The following is a 21,659-nucleotide window of genomic DNA, read 5'->3' on the forward strand; positions in this document are numbered from 1 at the left end:
TTGGAGATACTCTTACAGGTTCAATAAAATTTTAGATAATAATGATTTAGCTAACCATTTTAGTTATTATAGTTGGAGATGCTCTAACTTATTCTTCAATATAATATTTAAAAAAAAATGGCTCTTAACAAGTTATTACATAGGTCAATATGTAAAACTCCAATAATACTCTTTATAGTAGCTCTTTATTAGTAGTTTATTAATAAATCAATTTCACTATGACCAAAGGTTGTGTAATAATTGGAAGACAATCAAATTATTTTATTAATAAAATATAAGGTAAGAGCTACTGGTTGCTTTAAAAAGAGAAGTGAGAAGAGGTTGTTAGAGTTTTAAAGAGCCTCTAAAGTCTCTTGGAGCTTTATTTTTAGCCATATTCTTTATTTTTAGATTTAAGAGTATGTTTGAAGAGCCTATTTGAGATGCTCTTAAGAACACAAAAGTTAAAGTTAAAAGGTTGAAATAAAAATAAAGCCAAACATTATAGAATCATAAAAATATATAGAATTATAAGGAAATAAAAATAAAACTAAACTTAATAGAATCATAAAACATGTGAAATTATAAAATAACAAAAATAAAACCAAAAATATAAGATATACATCCAGGAATAATAAAGGGTGTAACCAAGAGTTTAAGTAGAATTAAAAGACATATGAAAAAATTTATAAGATATACATGAAATTAATCTAAAAATTGGTGAAACCAAAATTAATACTTGTGTACTATGGTTTGACTTATTAATAAATAAAAGTTATTAATGCCAATCTTTCTAAACAAAATATAAATATTGGAGCCAAATTTGAATCCAATAAAAAATTGCTACTAATTTTTTTTCACCAAAATTTATGATGTAATGTATTGTGTGTTTGAAGCTTAAACCAAATCTTTAGTTTCGTAGAACTTAAATAATTTACCAAATTTGCACCCTTCACTTTGAACTTCTAATATGTGCTAGTCATTCAAACAGCAGAAAAAAAGATGTGATATTGAGCAATGTTGAAGCTCTGATAGAGGAAAGGTTTATTCAAAAATTTATGTGCTTATTATGTGCTAAAGGATTTCAACAATAACATTTTTATGGCCTTAAAATCCTATAACATTAAAAGAATTACATTTCATTGTAACTTCTCTCTTACACCCAACACCTGTTGGTTTACAGAATGTCCAGAGTTCGAAGACAAGGTAGGTGTGTCTAGCAAAAATAATCACTAAACATCAACACCTCTCAGCTCTACCTTCCTAAGCCCTGGCAAAAAAATTGAAAATAAAAAATGTAGTACTTAATGATAGTGGAAAACCCCAAGCAAGTTGATAGCCAAGTCTAAAAATTGTAACTAAATTTTTTTGTCAGGATTCTTGATTTATACAAGTTGGGAGAGCTCGGCCAAAAGGGCCTTAGTTTAGCTCGATTGGTTGATAAACCTTACATACCTTAATTCATACCTCGTTGTCTCTCAGTGGCTTTCGAAAATCTAGTCATTGCTTCTTCCATCACTTCTGGCTTTGACAGTGCCTCGGATCTCTTTCTACCAGATGGATGAGAGAGCATAGCGCTATATTTTGAATCAAAAGAATCGTCATGGCCAAGCATCTCGTACATCTTAGGTGCCACACGAGGATCATAGCCAGCTGATGCCATCAGAAGTAGCCCGATATAATCTGCTTCCATCTCACTTCTGATAACATATCAAAACATTAAAATTAAACAACGTACTTTCAGAGTGTACCAGGATCAATAATTAAGTCATTAATTTACATGTAAATGTAAGTCCAAACAATGTACCTCCGACAGCCAGGATTGAGGACAAATTTTCCCAGCTTTTGCACCTCCACAGACGAGCCAAGCGGAATGATCAACATTCCAAATAGAAACAACAGCAGCATTGTAAAGTCTTCAGCAGAATGCCTTGCAACAACATGCCCAACCTAATCCAACAACAACATAGAAAAGTGGTCAGTTTCGCTTCAGCCCTTTGTATTCTGTTTGATGTTTTTGCTACCCTTGTAAACTTCTATTTTTCAGAACATAGGTTGCACTAGACAATATTGAAGTGAAAAAATGCGTTTTAGAGAGCTAATTCAAAAAGTAGGAGCACGGAGACAATGAACGGGAGTCGAGATACCTCATGGCCAATGACAGCAGCTATCTCTGCATCCGACTTGAGACGTTGAAGCAAACCTTTGTACACCACAATTCTTCCTCCCGATTGGCAATAGGCTCTACAAGAATAGTTATCCGACACAACAACCTCCCAGTTGAGTCCCTCCAAATGCCTGGTGGAGAATTTAGTTAGCTGCCACCATGGCTGTTTTACTTCCTTTTTCTCATCAAAATTACCTTTATTATTCACTGGACCTAATTCCAAATAATTCATCCGTTTAATCTTCAAGTCGCGTTGTAATGCCTGAAGTATCTTATTTGAGATTGACCTTACTCGGACACTATAAGGATGATCCAAAGGAAGAATATTATTTTCGTCCTGTTTTTCACAATAATCTCCAGAACTTTTTCCTTTCCTAGCTGGAATTATTATGAAGTGTTTGCGTTTCGAGTAAGGTATAGTTTCCCAACGGCTAAGTAGGATACTAGTAACACCTAAGCCAACCGTATAACTAATTCTACGATGATACACATGTTTGAAGCAACGAGTCCGTTTCAGGGAAGTACAAATTTCCGAAGCAGCAGCTGATGCTGATGCAATGACATAATGATCAAGGTTACACAGTATATTAGGAGTTGCGCAATACAAGAACTTAAGGATTGAACTCTTATAATGATTCTTTATCGACGAAAGAATATATCTTCCACATAGCAATTTTTTTGTAAACCCCTCATTGCCAACCTGATCATGGTTAAAATCAGCCGAGTGCGACGAAGAATGCCAGGGGGAAAACGAATGTTTAGAGTCTGAAATTTTAGATGGGGAGGAAGAGTACCAGGGAAAACTTGAATGTTTAGTTTCTGAACCAAACAGCTCATTCATTGATAGTGTGGTGTTCAGCAACATTGTGTTCTCTGTATAAAATCTTAGGCTAATGTAATGCGCTGGATAATATAGAGGACAAATTTACTTCGTTAGGACTTGGGATATATAAAGATGTAATGTAACTCGGATAAAAAGATATTGAAATCCGATTCTCTTTGAAATTGGAATAATGAATTTATCCAAAGATTTGTCCATAAGAGTTTTAAATAATTTTTTCTTTTCATATCAACTAGTCTTTGATTGTTCTCAGATATAAAAGTACAATTAAACCTCGATAAAATAATAATCTTACTAAATTAATATTTTCTCCGATTTCATTATCTTTAACATTGGTACCTCTGTTGTACAAATTGGCCGATTTTTCAAAAATCGCCGATAAATCGCTCAAAAATATTTGTCTGATTTGACCGATTTTCGATAAATCATCCGATTTTTTAAAAATCGCCTGATAAATTATAAATCAGTACTCAACCGAATAGTTCTAAACTCCGAAATCTGTAATACTGATGGTACGTTTCCTGAGAGGGTTTATACCCATGAAAACTACAAATCCCAAATGAAATTATTTTTCTATAAGCTTATTGCACCCACAATTTATGAGCTACCAGCTCCAAACACAATTCTAAAAGCTAAACATCCATTCTTTTCCTGGTATTCCTCGTCTTCATTCACAAAATCTCGAATATGCAGCTCTAAACATATACCACAACATGGTCTGTACAATGTCTCATCAATAGGTGATTTTAAGAAGCAAGCTTCTGAACATGATCATGATCATGATCAAGTTGGTAAAAAGAGGTGGACACCAGAAGGACTATTCGGAAGACATTCTTTTACATCACAAATTCATCATCATCATCGTCGTTGTTATAATCGGGTACTTACAAAACTTAGTTCTTATTCAATCCTTAGTTTTTATCCAAAGCCCGAAAATTACACAGCTCCAAGTACATTATCGGGGATTAGTGTACTCAAACAGAGTTCTTACCTTTTTTTATCACTCGGAGCTCTAAGGCAGTATCACAACTATAGGAAACCTTCCCGTGCACCCAAAAAGTACAAGAAGCCTGCTCGAATTAGGCGTTACGTTGCACCTAAAGAGTACTCAAAGCTTGCTCCAATTGTGAAATATGTGAAACACGCGACAGGTTTCATCAAGCATGTATATAACTATAGAGTCCTTTATTTGGCTAGTCTAGGTATCATTCCTACGATCATATTTGGCCGTTTGGAGACCGTACCCTATACGAAACGAAAACACATTCTGGTAGTTCCACCTAGCAAAGACAAATCAATAGGAGATCTTTTATTTGACCAGAATGAATTAACTGTTCTTCCTCAGAACCATCCTGATAGTGTCCGAGTAAGGTGTATCTCAAACCAGTTACTCCAGGCATTACATGCTGAGTTGAAGCTTAAAGGGACTAATGATTTGGATTTTAGCGTTAGAATGGTCGATGAGAAGGAAGAAGAAAAAGTGCCATGGTGGAAAGAAGTACAAGTACCATGGCGAAAGCTAGATAAATTATCCCCTCGACATTTGGACGGACTTAAGTGGCAGGTTGTAGTGGTGAATAGTTCTACACTGAATGCCTATTGCCTACCGGGAAAAATTGTCGTTTACGCAGGTCTGCTTAAACATCTTAAGTCGGATGCACAGGTTGCTACTGTCATTGGCCATGAGGTATTCACTGTCGTCGTTAGTTCATATATTTTCTCACCATAAATTGTTCTGATTATCAAATTCTATAAGACTGCGTAAATGATTGGGGAACTGAACCTTTCTTGTGTTGCTGGATTAGGTTGGGCATGTTGTTGCTAGGCATACTGCTGAAGCAATTATGAGAAGAAGTTACAGTCTTAGCTTCTATCATGAAGTAATGAATAAGAAATGTAAAAATATGTATTCATCTGAAAATACGGGCTCTAAAGTTTGTTTATATACAACATGAAGTAAGAAAGAAAAAGCTAACTAACTCTAACTCTAACTAACTATGACAACTAAGCAATTACAGCTGAAAAATCAAAAATAAATATATTTCAATATCCCCCTCAAGCTAGACTTCATGGTGGATCAAATTGAAGGCCTAGCTTGGCACTTAAGAATTTATGATGAGCTGCATCCAGTGGCTTGGTGAGAATGTCGGCCAACTGCATAAAAGTGTTGATGTGAGTGATATTGATGAATTGAGACGCCACATATTCCCTGATGAAATGACAATCAATCTTAAGATGCTTTGTGCGCTCTTGAAAAATCTGGTTCTCTGCAATGTGTTGTGCTGAAGTGTTATCACAGTAAAGATTTATAGGTTTAGGAACTTGAATTTTCAAATCTTGTAAAAGCCCTTCAAGCCAAATGATTTCAGAAGTGGCATAGCTCATACTTCTGTACTCAGCTTCTGCACTGCTTTTAGAAACAATTTTCTGTTTCTTTGTTTTCCAAGAAATAAGGGATGATCCTAAGAAAATTGCATATCCTGACAGAGATTTTGCTGAAAAAAAACAAGTGCCCCAATCTGCATCTGAATATGCAGTCAAATGCAAGGGAGAATTTGCCTCGTAAAAAAGTCCAGTATTCAAAGTTCCTTTCAAATATTTCAGAACATGAAGAGCAGCATCATAATGAGGTTGTGCTGGATCTTGAAGAAATTGAGAAAGTTGTTGCACGACATATGATATGTCAGGTCTTGTAAGATTGAGATAAAGCAATTTACCAATGATCCTTCTATAGATTTCTGGATCAGGTAATTTTGGCACATCTTTGGTGCTCAAATTCAAACCTTTGGACAAAGGAAAAGATGATGATGTACAATCTGTCAAATGTGTTTCTGCCAACAAGTCTAAAATGTACTTTCTTTGATTGAGCTGAATACCTTCTTCAGTTCTTAAAACTTCTATGCCAAGGAAATATTTTAGATCACCAAGATCTTTTATAGTAAACTTCTGATGAAGCAAAGCTTTGATATCATTTATCTCCTTAATATCATTTCCTGTTACCAGTAAATCATCAACATATACCACAATTGCGGTAAAAGAATTGGCATTCTGCTTAATAAACAAAGAATAATCTTGAGAAGATTGCACATAATTCTGACTAATAAGATAAGCAGACAATTCTTTATTCCATTCTCTGGAAGCATGTCTTAAACCATATATGGATCTCCTTAATTTGCAAACAAGACCAGGTCCAGCCTTAGAATAACCAGGTGGTGGCATCATGTATATTTCTTCAGTAAGGTATCCATGCAAAAATGCATTATTGATATCTAGTTGTTTCAAATGCCATCCATAAGCAGCAGCCAATGCTATCAAAGTTCTGACAGTACTAAATTTTGCTACAGGACTAAAAGTGTGCTTAAAATCTTTACCCTTGATCTGCTTATCACCCCTTGCTACCAACCTAGCCTTGCATCTTTCCACACTACCATCAGGATTAAATTTTGTTTTAAAAACCCATTTACAACCTATCACATGCTTATGAGGTGGTAGTGTAGTCAACTCCCAAGTATTATTTGCTTCTAAAGCCTTTAATTCTGCTTCCATAGCAGCAATCCAAACTGGATCATCCTTAGCCATGTTATAACAGGATGGTTCTATTGGAGAACTAAGCACATTATTCAAACTGACATAATAGTCATTTATATCAGCACTGTTAACATGTGCAGATTTATGCAAAACAAAAGAATCAAACTTCTTAGGCATAGTAGAAACTCTAGAAGACCTCCTTAAAATAACATCATTTTGAGGAAAAACTTCAGTTTGAGAATGTTCAAATTGAGAAATAGAAGCTGGAGAATCTGTGCTAGAATCAGAAGTACTAGTAGATTGATTCAAAGGAACATGAAATTGTGGAATAGAAATAGATGAAGAGGTATGATTTGGAGAATCAGAAAAAATGATATCATCAATATTAGCAGGATTAACTGGTGGTAAAGAAGATGTAGACACTGAAGAATTGTTATCACTAGTATTTTGTAACTTGAAAGGAAAGATATTTTCCTTAAAAATTACATCTCTGCTAAGAAAGATATCATGAGTGTCTAAATCATATAGCTTATACCCTTTTTGAGCATATGGATATCCAAGAAGAACACATTTCCTAGCTCTCTTATCAAATTTGTCATTGAATTTCTCAGCAGCAAAACACAAGCAACCTATGATTCTCAAATTACTAATATCAGGTGGTTTCTTCATTAAGATTTCATAGGGAATTTTCCATGCTAAAACAAAACTAGGCATCATGTTTATCAAATAAGTAGCAGATAACAAACAATCACCCCAAAATTTAAAAGGTAGATTGGCATGTAACCTGATAGCCCTAGCTGTGTCTAAAAGATGTTTGTGCTTCCTTTCAATTCTACCATTTTGTTGAGGTACACCAGGTAAACTCCTCTGATGTATTATGCCTTTTCAATGGAAAAGAGAAGTACAAAATTCCTTCAATATTTCTGTACCATTATCACTCCTAATATGCTTAACTGTAGCTCCAAAATGATTAGAAACATAGGCAAGAAAATCAGATATAATCTGAGCAACCTGATCTTTTGAAACAAGCAAGTGAGTCCAGGTTACTCTACTGTGATCATCCAATATAGTCAAAAAATATTTGCAACCAGATGGAGTAGGAACTCTATAAGGACCCCATAAATCTATATGCAACATGTGAAAAACAGCAGGAGCTCTAGAATTTGATTCATTAAAAGGAAATTTATGATGCTTAGCAAGAATACAAGAATCACAATGAAAATTGTTTAACATTGCAATGGTAAACATTTTCAAATGCTGCATTTTTCCAACTGATAAATGCCCAAGCCTAGCATGAAAAATATTTACATCAGGGATAGTTGTAGAATGACAACAGGAATTGAACATAGACAAAGACAAGTTTTGAGGACAAGTAGAATTTTGTGAAGAAAATCTGTACAATCCAGCAGCTCTTGTGCCAACAGCCTGAATTGTGTTATTCAAAGGGTCCTGAAAGGAACATGTATCTTTGTCAAATTGAGCTACTAAAGAATTGTGCTCAAGAAGTTTTCCAACAGATAAAAGGTTATGTTTGAAATCTGGAACATATAGAACATGTTTCAGAGTAATATTAGGAGTTAATATGACATCTCCTACTTTTGTCACACTCTTAATATTGCCATCAGGTAAACAAATTTTGATAGGAATTTTAGCATCATAAATTTGAGAAAATAATGATTCATTATAAGCCATATGATCACTAGCTCCTGTGTCTATAATCCATGAAGCATTAGAATTATGAGATGCATTAGAGATAACTTGAAATGCAGATACAATACCTGCAAAATTCACAGAGGACTGAGAAGACTTAAAATTTTCTGACAGAGGAGACATCTGTTGTTGTTGCATCATCTTAAGCACCTCTTGATAAACAGCTGATACCATCTTACTATCAAAAGAAGCATTCTCACCAGATGCTCTTGGAGTATCAACAGATTCAGAAATCGCATTAGCAGCCATTCTCGGATTATTAATTTTACTCTTCATTGTATTATACCACTCTGGATACCCTACCAACTTGAAACATTGATCAGCAGTATGTCCCTTCCTCTTGCAATGATCACAAATCAAATCAAGCTTGGATCTCTTGAGATCTTTCTTGAAATTAGACTGTCCTTGACCTCTACCATAATTTCCTTGATTGGAATAACCAGATTGACCAGATCGTTGACTGAATAAAGCACTAACCTCAGTTTTAGAATTTGTGAGATTAAGGCTATTCTGTTTCTCAATCTGTTGTAAAATATGATACGCCTTAAGAACACTTGGCAAAGGTTCCATACTCAAGAGATTCGTCTTAACAGAATCATATTGTTTGTTTAAGCCACAGATAAATTGAATCAATTTCTTAGTTTCTAGAGCATCCATGACTTTTTCATGAGATTACAAGTGCATTTAGTCATTGCAGAACAAGTACAAACAAGATTTCCTTCAAGAACTTGCAATTTATCCCAAACAGATTTCATCTTACCAAAATATTCAGCAATGCTCATATTATCTTGCTGAATCTTTATCAAAGTCGTATGTAATTCATAGAGTAATGGAGCATTCGACTTACCAAACCGATCAGCCACATCAGTCCAAAGATCATGAGCAGATGTTGCAAAAATGAAGCTATCAGAAATTACCGGCTCCATAGATGAAGTCAACCACGACATCACCATGTAATCATTGCGAATCCACTTGTTGTAATCAACAGAGTCCTCAGCTGGTTTGTGTAAAGATCCGTCAATGAAACCGAGTTTGTTTTTGGCTCCAAGCGCCATCTTAACACTACGACTCCAATTGATGAAATTATCACCAAAAAGCAACATCGTTCCTAATTGCTGGCGAGGATTGTCACCAGAAGATAGGTAGTAAGGATCATTGTAATTCACAGCCTGATTCTGTGAATTAGTTAAGATTTCGTTCGCAATTGACGATTCCGCCATTGCCAGAACAAGAAATCGATGTCAAGAAAATAAATCGAGATGAAATAGATCAAAATTGATTGAGATCGAGATTGAAATTGTGTTATGATCGAGCTGAACAAGCTCTGATACCATGAGAAGAAGTTACAGTCTTAGCTTCTATCATGAAGTAATGAATAAGAAATGTAAAAATATGTATTCATCTGAAAATACAGGTTGTGAAGTTTGTTTATATACCACATGAAGTAAGAAAGAAAAAGCTAACTGACTCTAACTAACTATGACAACTAAGCAATTACAGCTGGAAAATCAAAAATAAATATATTTCAATAAATTACAAAGGAATTATGGATTATCATTGGACGCATAATCGTTTGGTCTTTGTGGACCTGGAAAGCCCCTAATCATCATGTTACAGAACTGCTGAGAAATATTATCCTCGAACTTCCTTGGTCACGGAGGTACATTGTTTAGATATACACCCTAATTCTATGCAAACTAATTTTTTTTTGTTCATTCTAGTTCACTGGCTAGCTACACTCTGATTTGATGCTAATATATTAGGGGCAGTTTTATAAAACTATGCTCAGAACTAATACAAACAGCAAAGCATTTTATAGTTCGTTTGTTTAGTGAATCTGCTGCAATGTATATTAGCTGAAGAAATTGAAAGTAAATTACCTAATTTTTCGACATGTAATTAGGGATGAGAAAGAAGCAGACTATATCGGGCTACTTGTAATGGCATCAGCAGGATATGATCCTCGTGAGGCACCTAAGGTCTATAGAATGTTCGACAATAATTTTGGGAAGTCCTCAGATTCAAAACATAGTGATGAAGATAGTTTTGGTGATATCTTTTCAACACATCCATCTGGCAGAAAGAGAGCTGAGGAACTGTCCAAGTCAGGAGTGATGGAAGAAGCAATGACCAGATATTCAGAAGTCATCGAGACAAGAAGGTATTTAAGGTTCCCATCAATTAATTGCGTAAACTAAGGAAATAAAGAACATTTCATGAGGTTTATGATTTAACAAATGACTTCAAATTCAGATACAACTTACCCAACTAGGCTCAAGTGAAAATATGCATTATTAGACCAAGTTTTAACCAGAATCTTGATCAACCATCTTAGAGATATAGAGTTCTATTATTATTGAGCGTTATTAATTTGTTTTTGGTAGGAGGAAACAGTTGAAAGATTACAAGAGGAACATCTCGGATAATATTTTTGCATCATTCTTTAGGTGGATCTGGTAGAAGAGAAGCTGCTAGAGGTTCAGTTCTTAAAAGTCAGGGGATGTTAAAGCGTAAAACTGCAACTTTGATTCAGTTCTTGAAAGTCAGGGAATGTTAAAAGCGTAAAACTGCAATTTTGATTCAGTTCTCAGGGGATGTTTAGGCGTAAAGCTGCAACTTTGTTGTTTATTTAGACTAGAAATAATATTTAGAGAAAACTGTTGGTTCAATAATTCAGCACTTTGCTAAACTGACTCAGTGACTCATTAACATATAATTACATTAAACAGATCATTATACAGTAGAAGATAAGCATTGGATACATGACAATAGTACTAGAATTACAAAGGAGAATACTGGAATAATGATATAAAGAATCAGGCCATTTGATATGGCACAGTGCAAACAACCTAAAATGAGAAATGTTTTATTAAAGAGCCTCAGATCCTCAAGAAATCTAGCATTCTTATTTCTTAAATGATGATAAATGTTCGATCTCAATTAAGTCCGAGCTCCAGTCAATGGAACAATCATCTTCAAACATCATCATCCTCGTCCTTAGAAAATCTAGCACAAATTCATAATTCTTCAAGTCCTCGCAACTTTTCATAACATCTTTTCTCCCGTGATCCCCATGAGGAACTTCTGTCTCTCTCGAATTTGTTATAACATCATTTTTCTTGTGATCAGCATGAGCCAGTTTTGGCTGTCTCGAGTTCCTCATAACCTCAGTTCTCTTGTGATCCTCGTGTGTCAGTTTTGGCTGTCTCGAATTTGTCTGGTGACAATTTTCTTCGACTTCAACATCCACATGACAGAGTCCGACCTTCTTTTTCATCCTAGTGTCGCGTTTATGCCTCAAATTTCGTGAACTTCTACTGAAACATGATCTTGTAAGTGAAGAATCCGATGGCCAAGTAGAAGTCCGCGTATACTTTGATTTCATTTTCACATCAGCCTTCACATCATCAGCACAACCCTCATTCAAACACGCCTCATTGATTTTCTTCTGATCATTTGGATCGCCATTAGTAAAAATACCACTGATAAAATTAATAAATTGGCCTCCGGGTGAGATTGCATGTTTCATTTTCTTCACATTAGCATAAATCTTCTGAGCACTAACTCTCAACTTACACAAACCACCCTCTGTTTTATTAGTTTGATGATTACCAAACTCGTTCTGTTCTCCGGGATGGACACTAGCCTGGACTGGCTTAGAATTCGATATCGTAAACCAGGAAATTTTCGACACACAAGAAATGTTTGTTGAATATTTTTTCTTGCTCATTTATTTCTCCATGCTACACAATATATTTCTCTAAATGTGTCTATGTTTTCAAGATTTGCAGAGACAAAAAGACGAAAGAACACAATGAGCTTGATTGACAACTACTTATAAGTTGCAAATAAGCAAATTTTATAACTTATAAGTTAATATCGAGAGTCCTATATATATTACATGTAGGTGAGGGAAAGTGAGGGGCAATCTGCCCACTCCTTGAGAAGATTTTTGAGGATAAATGGAATGACATGGAGTCAAGGAGGACCCTTATCAGTTAGAGGCTTGATATTTGCGGGGGAGATGACTAGTTTTAAATGATTACTCTTTTTTTTCTGAACTAATTGTCTTTTTACCTTGTTTACTCTAGAGTCTAGAGTGATTTGATTGCACTAATTTTGTGACACATAGATGAGGTGACATGTTTTATGGAAGGAATATGTAAGTGATTGTTATATTAGGAATGAAGCGTGTTATAATTATGGAGAGATTTTATTGTTAAATATAAGAATGAAGAATAGAAATTTTAACTCAATCTGTTCTATATATAATAGCCCAACAAGGGATAATTTGATGAGATTAAAAAGTCTCATTCAAAAGACTAAAATACCCTTATTTTTAATATTTATATAAAAAATGTGGTTTGTGGGAATCAAACTCGGGTTATTTCATTCAACTATACAACCTCTTACCACTACACCATATTCTCACATGTGCTTTTTATCATACACATAATATGTAAGTGTGCTAAATGAATATTTTATTTAACTTTAAAGATACTTACTTGAATTACGCAAAAAAAAATATAGTTAGTTAAATATTTGTACAGTTAATTTTAAAGAATTGAATTCTAGATATAAAATTAGGCATAGTACATAAATGGATTATTATCTTATTTATTAATCATTTTTTAGTTTGAAAATATATCTCATATATTTTTAACATATTTTTTATTATAAAAAGTAATTAAAATGTACATATATAATTTTTTTAAAAAAATATTGAAAATAGAATCGCTTATATATAAATAATTTATATTGGTATTACATATTTAGATAAGCTCGAATTATAATGAGTCAATGCATTTTAGAAATTGCCCCATTGTTCAAAAAATACTCGAAAGTTGACTACATGACCCGGCCGAAAAACATCGTCACATTCTACGTTTAGTAAATTTAAATTACAAGCTCGGCGAGAATATCTGATTTTTTTTAATATCTTGTGTTAATATAAATTAATGTGTTTGAGGTCTTTATAGGATCAAGTCAATTGATTATTTATATTAAAATTACTAACTTCATTGGTAACATATTATTATTTTTGGGATTTGTCCCGATTTTAAGAATATTTGAAATTTGAAATGAGATCTCACGAGATTTGTTAAAACTACAATGATATACTAAATAGATTTATTTTTCATTTTTTACCCTTTAAAAAACTAGCTTTTAAAAATGAATTCTTTTAGATCAGCAATATTCATTGATCAAGATAATATTGTATAAATATTTTGAATTATTTTAATATTTTGAATTATTCAAATAAAAGTTATATCTATACGATATTGTAACATTTGATTCAATACATTTTATATTATTTAAGCAAAAAACATATATTGTTCAATAATTTGAAGGAATTAACGAGTTCAACTGATATTTATAAAACTTTACCGAACTGAAATTTTTTAATTTGAGGAGAATAGTATAAAATGTTATCAAATTATTATATGAAGAAATTTTAGAGTCGTAATGAAAGAAACTTAAAAAAGTTTTAAATAACGATATAATTACAATTTTTCTTTCGAATTCTTGAAAAAAAATCATGAATATCAATAATAAGTCTTGAAAATATATAATTCATTTTTATGTTACAACCATGATTGATACCCGGTTGCGTAAAAAATAGATATGGATTGTTTGTCAGTGATAATGTGAATATCATATAGAAATAGTAGCAATTTATTTATTACATAATTTTAATTTTTGAATAATTATAAATGCATGTTAGTTAAGTAATCAATTATCTCACTAGATGTTAATAATGATTATACATGTACATAAATCAGATATTTAGCATATAAATAATTGAAACCATCATAATTTACTAAGGGATATAACATACAACAATTTACATGCTAACACACACACATACATATAACTTAATCTTACTTTCTTAACAGTAGTGTAAATAAAAAACTAACATTTTTTCATACATACATGATACATACATACGTTGAATTTCAAAAACTAATATTTTTCATTAAAATCAAACTTTAATATTAACAATAATGTAAATTTTACATTATTGTATATTATGATTGCAAGACATTCTCACTTCAGTTATGCATTTTTTATCTTTTTAAATTGCGTATGTCAATTGTAAGTTAATAGTAAACCCAATAATAATATAGAGCAGTACATATAGTTTATTTAAATAAAATTCAAGATTTTGGTCAACTCTGTATTCAACATGTATGTTAATTTTTAGTTTTTTATTTGTAGACATACTAACGACATTTTACAGATTAAATTTAATCGTTTTGTTTTAAATGTACACTTACTACCCTATTTATATTCATTCATTAAATATATAAAATAACGGGTAAGAAAATATAATATAATAATAGTTGATGAGATATTCACTCCTAAAAGTGAGAAAACATTCGAAACTTTTAATGTTATAGAGGGGGACATAAGCTTGTTGGAGAGAAATTTGATCTCCATTTCTTCAAAATTTGACTCAAGAGTCTATATAAGGATATTGTTGAAATTGCTCTAAAAACATTATAATTGTGTGGTGTATAAAAAAAATTTAGAAAATGATCCGTGCCTCGCACGGGTTATTATGCTAGTTTTGTTAAAAGCATAACACTCCTACGTAGTTTACACGTAGACTTCAAATTTGACTGCAATTAAAACAATTTGATACAGATAAAAACATAAGATAGATAAGGTCTCTAGGACTTTGGAGACCTATGATTTAATTGAAGGGGGTTAGGATTGTGTTTGGAGCTTAATAAAAGAAAAATAGAAATTTTTAACCTGTTTTTTATTCGTATATTTAGCAAGATTAACTTTTTCCTCCTAATATTGGTAAATCTTAGTTGGAGGGTCAAATTTTTTGATGGTTCTACGAGCGTGGACGAAGAATTTAGAGAGAAATTTGCTAAAAAAAATATGATAAAATGTGTGGAGCTTGTGAATACAGAATACTTTGAAAAAACTTAATAATCCTGATTATATTATATTATACTTTGCTTATTGGGCCATCACAATCTTTGAAGAAACTTTTGCTCAGTTAGATACCGTATTAAGGAAGGTATTGGATAATATTGTAACGTCGGAATGATCTGGATTTGGTGACCTTTAATGAATGTTGGCGACCTTATCTATTCGTTCAAATGATCTGGGTGTACATACTACGGGCGACGCTAGATTATTTGTATTTGTGACTTATCACATCAAATTTATTGACTTGCATGATCATATTTTGCGGGATACGAGAGGATTACAATCACAAGAATCGCTGTAAACTGTGTTTTAGGTGTAGATTTAGTTATATTATCCACTAAAGGGTCTGTCCCCCAAAATCAATGCACTATTTGTCGTACCTTTACTTTAATGGTCCTAATAAATTTATTTTTTCAGATAGACAAAAAACAGTTTTACAGTTTTAGGAGCCACACATCCTCATGATTTCCTATTAGCCACTCTGCTAAGGATTAGGATAACGTATGACACCAATGGAGTATCAGGTGATATGATATTGTTGTACATGTTTATGATTCCTTTATTTACAAATGGATTGCAGTGTCACTTGTACACATGTCAGATGAATGTATTTAAAGAGCATGTTGATCATTGTCAAAAACGACCAGGGTTCAAATATCGACATGAATTGGTAAGAGATGTTTTATATGATATATGATGGTGAGCTGAGATTCCAGCTAAGGATTTGTTAGATTAACTCTTAGGCAAACTGATGTGCTAGTTTAAAATTGAATGGATGATAACGTACTTGTGTTGATCTAACATGTGTCTCTACTTTGAGTGGATTTGAAAATAAACTGTCTATAGTTGATTAGACGGTTACAAAAACTGAGGTAAAAATGAGTAAACTTTATCATGCATGTAACTCGCATATGATGTTGTTGAGTTTCTTAGGATAAGATTTGTTATTTAATGAGGTATTGGGGTACATAGACTTTCTTATATATAATGAACCTAAAATGATTAGAAAAAAATGATTCAAATGCCAAAATATTTTCTCAAAATTTTCTCAAATATATTAGTTTTAATTTATAATTTTCTAATATCATATAAAATCGCATCATTCAGAGATTTACAAATCAAAAGTCTTCATATGTCACGTTATTCAATAAAAAATTAACAATTTTGATTTCTATATTAAAATCCTCTTCAAATAAAATTTTTATTTTATTTTATGTGAAATACATTTATCTCAACAATCATGAAATGAAATTTTAGTTAGGGAATAAAATATAAAGATAATAAAGTTTTATATGAGATACAAATGTATTTTTGGTATAAAAATAATAGTGATGATTCTTTAAATATATATAATTTTTGAGTAAATTTCAGAGTATCGACCGTATTTTATACCGATTTTTAAAATAGTGGCCAAATTTTTAAATTTTCAAAACAGTGGCTAACTTTTCTTTCCGCCTTTCAAAAAAATGGTTATCGTCAACTCCTATTAAATCTTCTCCGTTAACTAATATATTTAAAGTGTAAATTGCATACTAGGGACCGTACTTCACACTTATTTTTAAAATAGTGGCTACATTTTTAAAAAATTTAAATAATGACATTTTTAAATTTTCATTGCAGGAAGAGTTTTAAAGAGTTTTCCTAATACCATGTGTCGATTAACAAATTATTATCACTTTGGTTATAAGTTTTTTCAATGGGTGAATACTCTTCTCTATATTTTTGTTAAATTTTTTATTCATATTTTTATGTGAGGAGGTTGAAAAAATATAGAAGTCAGGCACTTGATTAAATTAGAAGAAGTGAAAAAACTGATAATTATTTAAGTTGTTTTTGTACCTATTTGTTTAGCGATATCATAAGTTTTTTGTGACGATAAAGATGTGAGTCCGGGTAGCAATTTGACGAAACCATTCTTTCAAAAAGGTGAAAAAAGATTTCAACAATTTATAAAAGTTTAACCACTATTTTGAAAATAAGTACGAAGAACAACCATCATTATGTAATTTACGCTTTAAATATATTATTTAACGATGAAGACTTAACGGTAGTTGATGACAATCATTTTTTTGAAAGGCGGAACAAAAAGTTGGCCATTATTTTGAAAATTTGAAAATTTGGCGACTATTTTGAAAATCGATGTAAAATGTGGCCATCCCTTTGTAATTTACTCATAATTTTTTAATTAAAATAAAAATCTTGTATATTTATATGAGAAATATTTTAAAATATAAAAAATTCATGTGAGGTAATCTAGGAAAGAATAATTCCTATAACAAATATTTTTAGTGGGTTTAAAATTTTCACTACGTAATATTTATTATTTTTTAATTTTTTTCGTCCATTAAATCTCCATATTTCAATAAAAGAAAAATAATAATTATACAATATAATTTGGCACGTGCGCTTCAAAACATACATACTCCTACTTCTGTTCGGTGTAAAACATTACAAGACTCGAAGAACATAAGACTTTGTACTAAGCCGCTCTCTCAACACAGATCTCAAACTACTCCTGAGTTTCCAGGTGAATCTCTATGTTCTGTCCGATTTGTTTCTCTTATTCACTCTAATCATAATTAAATTATTATGCTTGTTTGGTTTAATCTCTATATCAAATATTGTTACTTTTATTGAATTATTAAACTCATCTATGATTAATCTGACCCAATTGGGTTTATGCTGTTGATCTCAGATCTTGACAATTTATAGCATTCTACTTATATATATATATATCCAATTTGTTTGATTTTTTTAATTGTAGAATTGTAAATTGTTGATTTTTCAGTTGGATTAATGTTCGATTTATTTCATGATATGTTTTTTGTATTAGGTATTGATTGACATTATTATTGGTTGTAGTGAAGGTTTGCGATAAAATGGCAGAGGAAAAGAAACAGCCTGTGTTCTGTAAGGTTGCGGAACTTCGACCTGGAACTTATGGGCTTAATCTGACTGTAAAGGTTGTTAGTACTAAGGTGGTCACACAGAGAGGCCCGGGACGGCAAATGCGTCTTGTTGAATGCTTGGTTGGTGATGAAACTGGAATGATAATCTTCACGGCTAGAAACGATCAAGGTATGGTGGATTCTTTAAATTCTATAGGGGATACTTGTGAAATTTTTGGTTTATGCATTATCTTTCAGCCCTTTTGTTGTGTATTCTACTATATATTAAGTGATTAGTGATTACTTTTGTAGCAGATGTATGAAGACTTATAGTTCCGGAGTAATTAGTAATTGGGATAAATCTGATGTGCTCTTTATATTATTACTATCCGTTTATACTCTGAGATTCTCAGAAATTTATCCTCTATAAATTACTCCGCGATTTTCAAAAGCTTATCGGCTAAAAACATATCCGCTGAGATTCTCAAAATCTTATCAGCTATAAATGACTGTTTAAGTAATGATGCTTTATGTCAACATTTACTCCACTTGTACTTGCAAGACTTGTTAAATCGTAAATGTGAAGTACTCAACTGGGGGACATTAAGGAATGTCGGTCTGTTGGTTGTGATTTATGCTTGGCTATTCATTGATATTTTGGCTTAGATTTCCAAAAAAGAGTACCTGACAAATAAAACTAAGAAAGTTTTCATAGTGTTCCGGTGATGGTAATTGGAATAAGGTTTTCTATTGTAGTAGTTCTGAATTGCCACGTTTGCAAGGTATTAAAGGTAAAGAAAAATGGGAGATGGCTGACTTGAGTTTGATTAGAGTTAATTTACTAGCATGACTTCTTAATAGTTTTAATCCAAATTATTTGTTCTTTGCATGCTTGAATGTTTGTTTTATGGTGTTCGGAGTATATTTTGAAGAATAGGGGGAAAAGTGAGATTTAATTGTTTGCTTACAAATTGCAGCTTCTCTCATAGGCAAGAAGTATCGTACAAGTTCTAACCAGCATATATATGAAGCTCTCATTTTTTTTGTGCTAAATTAAAGCTCTGTTTTTCAGTTGTAACTAATAAGTTGTCTTATGTCCAGTTGAATTAATGAAAGAAGGTGCTACTGTTATTTTGCGTAATGCAAAAATTGACTTGTTCAAAGGATCAATGAGGCTTGCTGTGGATAAATGGGGCCGTGTTGAAAGCACCGCGGACGCCACCTTCTCGGTAAAAGAAGATAGCAATTTGTCCCTGATCGAATTTGAGGTAGTGAATGTTGTGGAAGTGTGACTCCCCAGCACTATAGTCTCTCCTTAATAAAGAATTTTCGAGAAGTATTTTACTTTTGGTAAACAGTTGTTTGGTCTGACTTGTGTATTTTCAACTCTTAAGATTATAGAGTGTGACTTAAAACTTGTACTTTTATATTAGAGGACGGCACTATGGTTCTGAACTTGACCATGGAAATGGTAGACAGTCCTAGTAATATATTACAATACAGCGGGGTTTTTTTGGTTTACCTAGCTCTGTGAAATTTCTACTTCTATATTATAGGGGTTCTTGTGATCGGTGAATTTCTATTTCTATTGACTTGTGGGGATCTTTTGCCTAAAATTGATAAGTTTTTGGCCAATGAATGCAGAATATCATTAAATAGATAAATAAATAAATATTCCTCATATGTCGGGATAATGTTAATGTAAATAAATTGTATCCATGATTTGATGAATACCAGAAGTAAGAGTTAAGTCATTAGTTATTATTACCAAGTTATCTTTCATGTTGTATGGAGATCTAACAGTACGTATGTTCAATATTATAGGAACGTTTAAGCAAATCAAGGTAGAGTACATAATTGTTTAAGTTTGTTTTGATAAGTGATAGGGAAAAAATTATTTCCAGAACACCTTAGCAAATATTGGATGAAAAGACAAAGCTGTATTGAGTTGAGCTTGGTTGATTCCGGTATATTTTGCTGGGTTTATGTGATTCGGGTATTAGTTTGCTGGGTTTACGTATAATCCACCGATTAATGAAATGCCACAAGAAATAAGAGAATTGATTTGATTGGATTTTTTTAAACAAGTGTCCAAGATAAATTTGATAAAATACCACATATGCTTTGTTAAATTTTCGTTGAGTCACTATTTTATTGGAGAGTTGGGGAATCTCTATATTCTGCAACTAAATATTACATAAAATATTGAAAATATATTATATTACGAATAATGTAAGAAACTGTTTCATAGTTTGAAACTAAATATAGGAATAAAATGCTAAAGTCCAAATAACTTGCTAGACTATAAGTCGTTGAGTCACTATTTTATTGGAGAGTTGTGGAATCTATATATTCCGCAACTAAATATCACATAAAATATTAAAAAATATATTATTTTACGAATCATGTTAGAAATTATTTCATAATTGAAATTAAATATAGGAATAAAATGCTAAAGTTCAAATAACTTGTTAGACCGTAAGTAACTAAATAACTACGTGTTGACAAATGTCAAACTGTTGTAAAATACTAGTTATAATAGTATTATATCGAACCTCTGTAGAAGGAAAATAGAGCAGATAGAGAGCTAAAGAGAGCTGGGCAACGAGAGAAAGAAGCAAGCTGTTTGGGTGTGTTGTGTCCATTACCGGATGAAGGTATTTATAGGAAGGAGAGTAAATAAGAGAATTAAATGCAGTGCACCAATTCCTTTGCATGCCTAACTTTACTATTTTTTTATATGCCTAACTTTACTATTGGCTATAATGTCAATCTATTATAACACTCCCCTTTGATTGTCATTATAGTATGGATCATAGATCGCCTCGTTAAAACCTTGTTAAAGAAAAATCCAGTGGTATAAAAACTTTGAAGAAAGAAAAATAGTACAATCTCCTATTTTAAAAACTAATTATTCTCTGAATTTTGTTATAACAAATTTTTGAGTCGACGCATTCCAATGTTATGTCGTAATTTCCCAAATGTTGAATTCGATAATGATTTCGTGAATAAATCGGCAAGATTGTCACATGATCGAATTTGTTGTACATCAGTTTCACCATTCTTTTGAAGTTCATGAGTGTAGAAGAATTTTGGTGAAATATCCTTCCTTGAGTTGATCAATGCATGCAGTGTTGTCCTCAAACATGACAGTAGGACTTCTTGTGATGTCCGATAATCCACATGATTCTTGAATATTCTTGATGATAGACCGCAACCAAACACATTCTTTACTGGCTTCATGAATTGCAATGAGTTCCGAGTGATTTGTTGAGGTTGCCACTGTAGTTTGCTTCGTGGATTTCCAGGAAATGGTTGCACCGTAATATGTAAATATATATCCAGTTTGTGATTTGCCAAAATGAGGATCTGACAAATATCCAGCGTCTGCATATCCGATCAACTGAGATGTTGCGTTTTTCGGGAAGAATAACCCAAAATTAATTATTCCATGAAGATAACGAAATATGTGCTTGATCTCATTCCAATGTTTGTCCATCGGAGAAAAGCTACAATAAATTCACAGCAAATGCAATATCTGGACTTGTATTATTTGCAAGATACATAAGTGCACCAATTGTTCCAAGATATGGAATTT

The 21,659-nt window shown here is 32.3% G+C and overlaps 3 protein-coding genes across 4 annotated transcripts in view; all 3 read left to right on the plus strand.

Moving 5' to 3' along the window:
• Positions 1 to 9,114, plus strand: part of LOC141664227 (ADP-ribosylation factor 2) — a 134,283-nt gene extending 125,169 nt beyond the window's left edge. The window contains exon 7 of the mRNA XM_074470137.1: positions 9,102 to 9,114. Within this exon, the coding sequence (XP_074326238.1) occupies positions 9,102 to 9,107 (6 nt within the window). The 3' untranslated portion in view covers positions 9,108 to 9,114. The remainder of the gene's footprint in view (positions 1 to 9,101) is intronic.
• Positions 9,115 to 9,807: 693 nt separating this feature from the next.
• Positions 9,808 to 10,896, plus strand: LOC141664106 (mitochondrial metalloendopeptidase OMA1-like). Its single transcript, XM_074470001.1, has 3 exons — positions 9,808 to 9,885; positions 10,129 to 10,386; positions 10,610 to 10,896. The coding sequence occupies exons 2-3, from the start codon at positions 10,166 to 10,168 to the stop codon at positions 10,683 to 10,685; spliced, it is 297 nt and encodes a 98-aa protein (XP_074326102.1). The 5' UTR covers positions 9,808 to 9,885; positions 10,129 to 10,165; the 3' UTR covers positions 10,686 to 10,896.
• A 6,667-nt stretch (positions 10,897 to 17,563) lies between these two features.
• Positions 17,564 to 19,582, plus strand: LOC141668788 (uncharacterized protein At4g28440-like). Of its 2 annotated transcripts, none has more exons than XM_074475805.1 (3): positions 17,564 to 17,700; positions 18,036 to 18,251; positions 19,163 to 19,582. In XM_074475805.1, exons 2-3 carry the CDS (start codon positions 18,053 to 18,055, stop codon positions 19,351 to 19,353), a joined length of 390 nt encoding a protein of 129 aa, XP_074331906.1. In that variant the 5' UTR covers positions 17,564 to 17,700; positions 18,036 to 18,052; the 3' UTR covers positions 19,354 to 19,582. The 2 variants fall into 2 exon arrangements, with proteins under 2 accessions (XP_074331906.1, XP_074331907.1); XM_074475806.1 differs by having other exon boundaries at positions 17,567 to 17,700; positions 18,041 to 18,251.
• Positions 19,583 to 21,659: the final 2,077 nt, after the last annotated feature.

Source organism: Apium graveolens, chromosome 6 (assembly GCF_009905375.1).
Source record: "Apium graveolens cultivar Ventura chromosome 6, ASM990537v1, whole genome shotgun sequence".
Lineage (NCBI taxonomy): Eukaryota > Viridiplantae > Streptophyta > Magnoliopsida > Apiales > Apiaceae > Apium > Apium graveolens.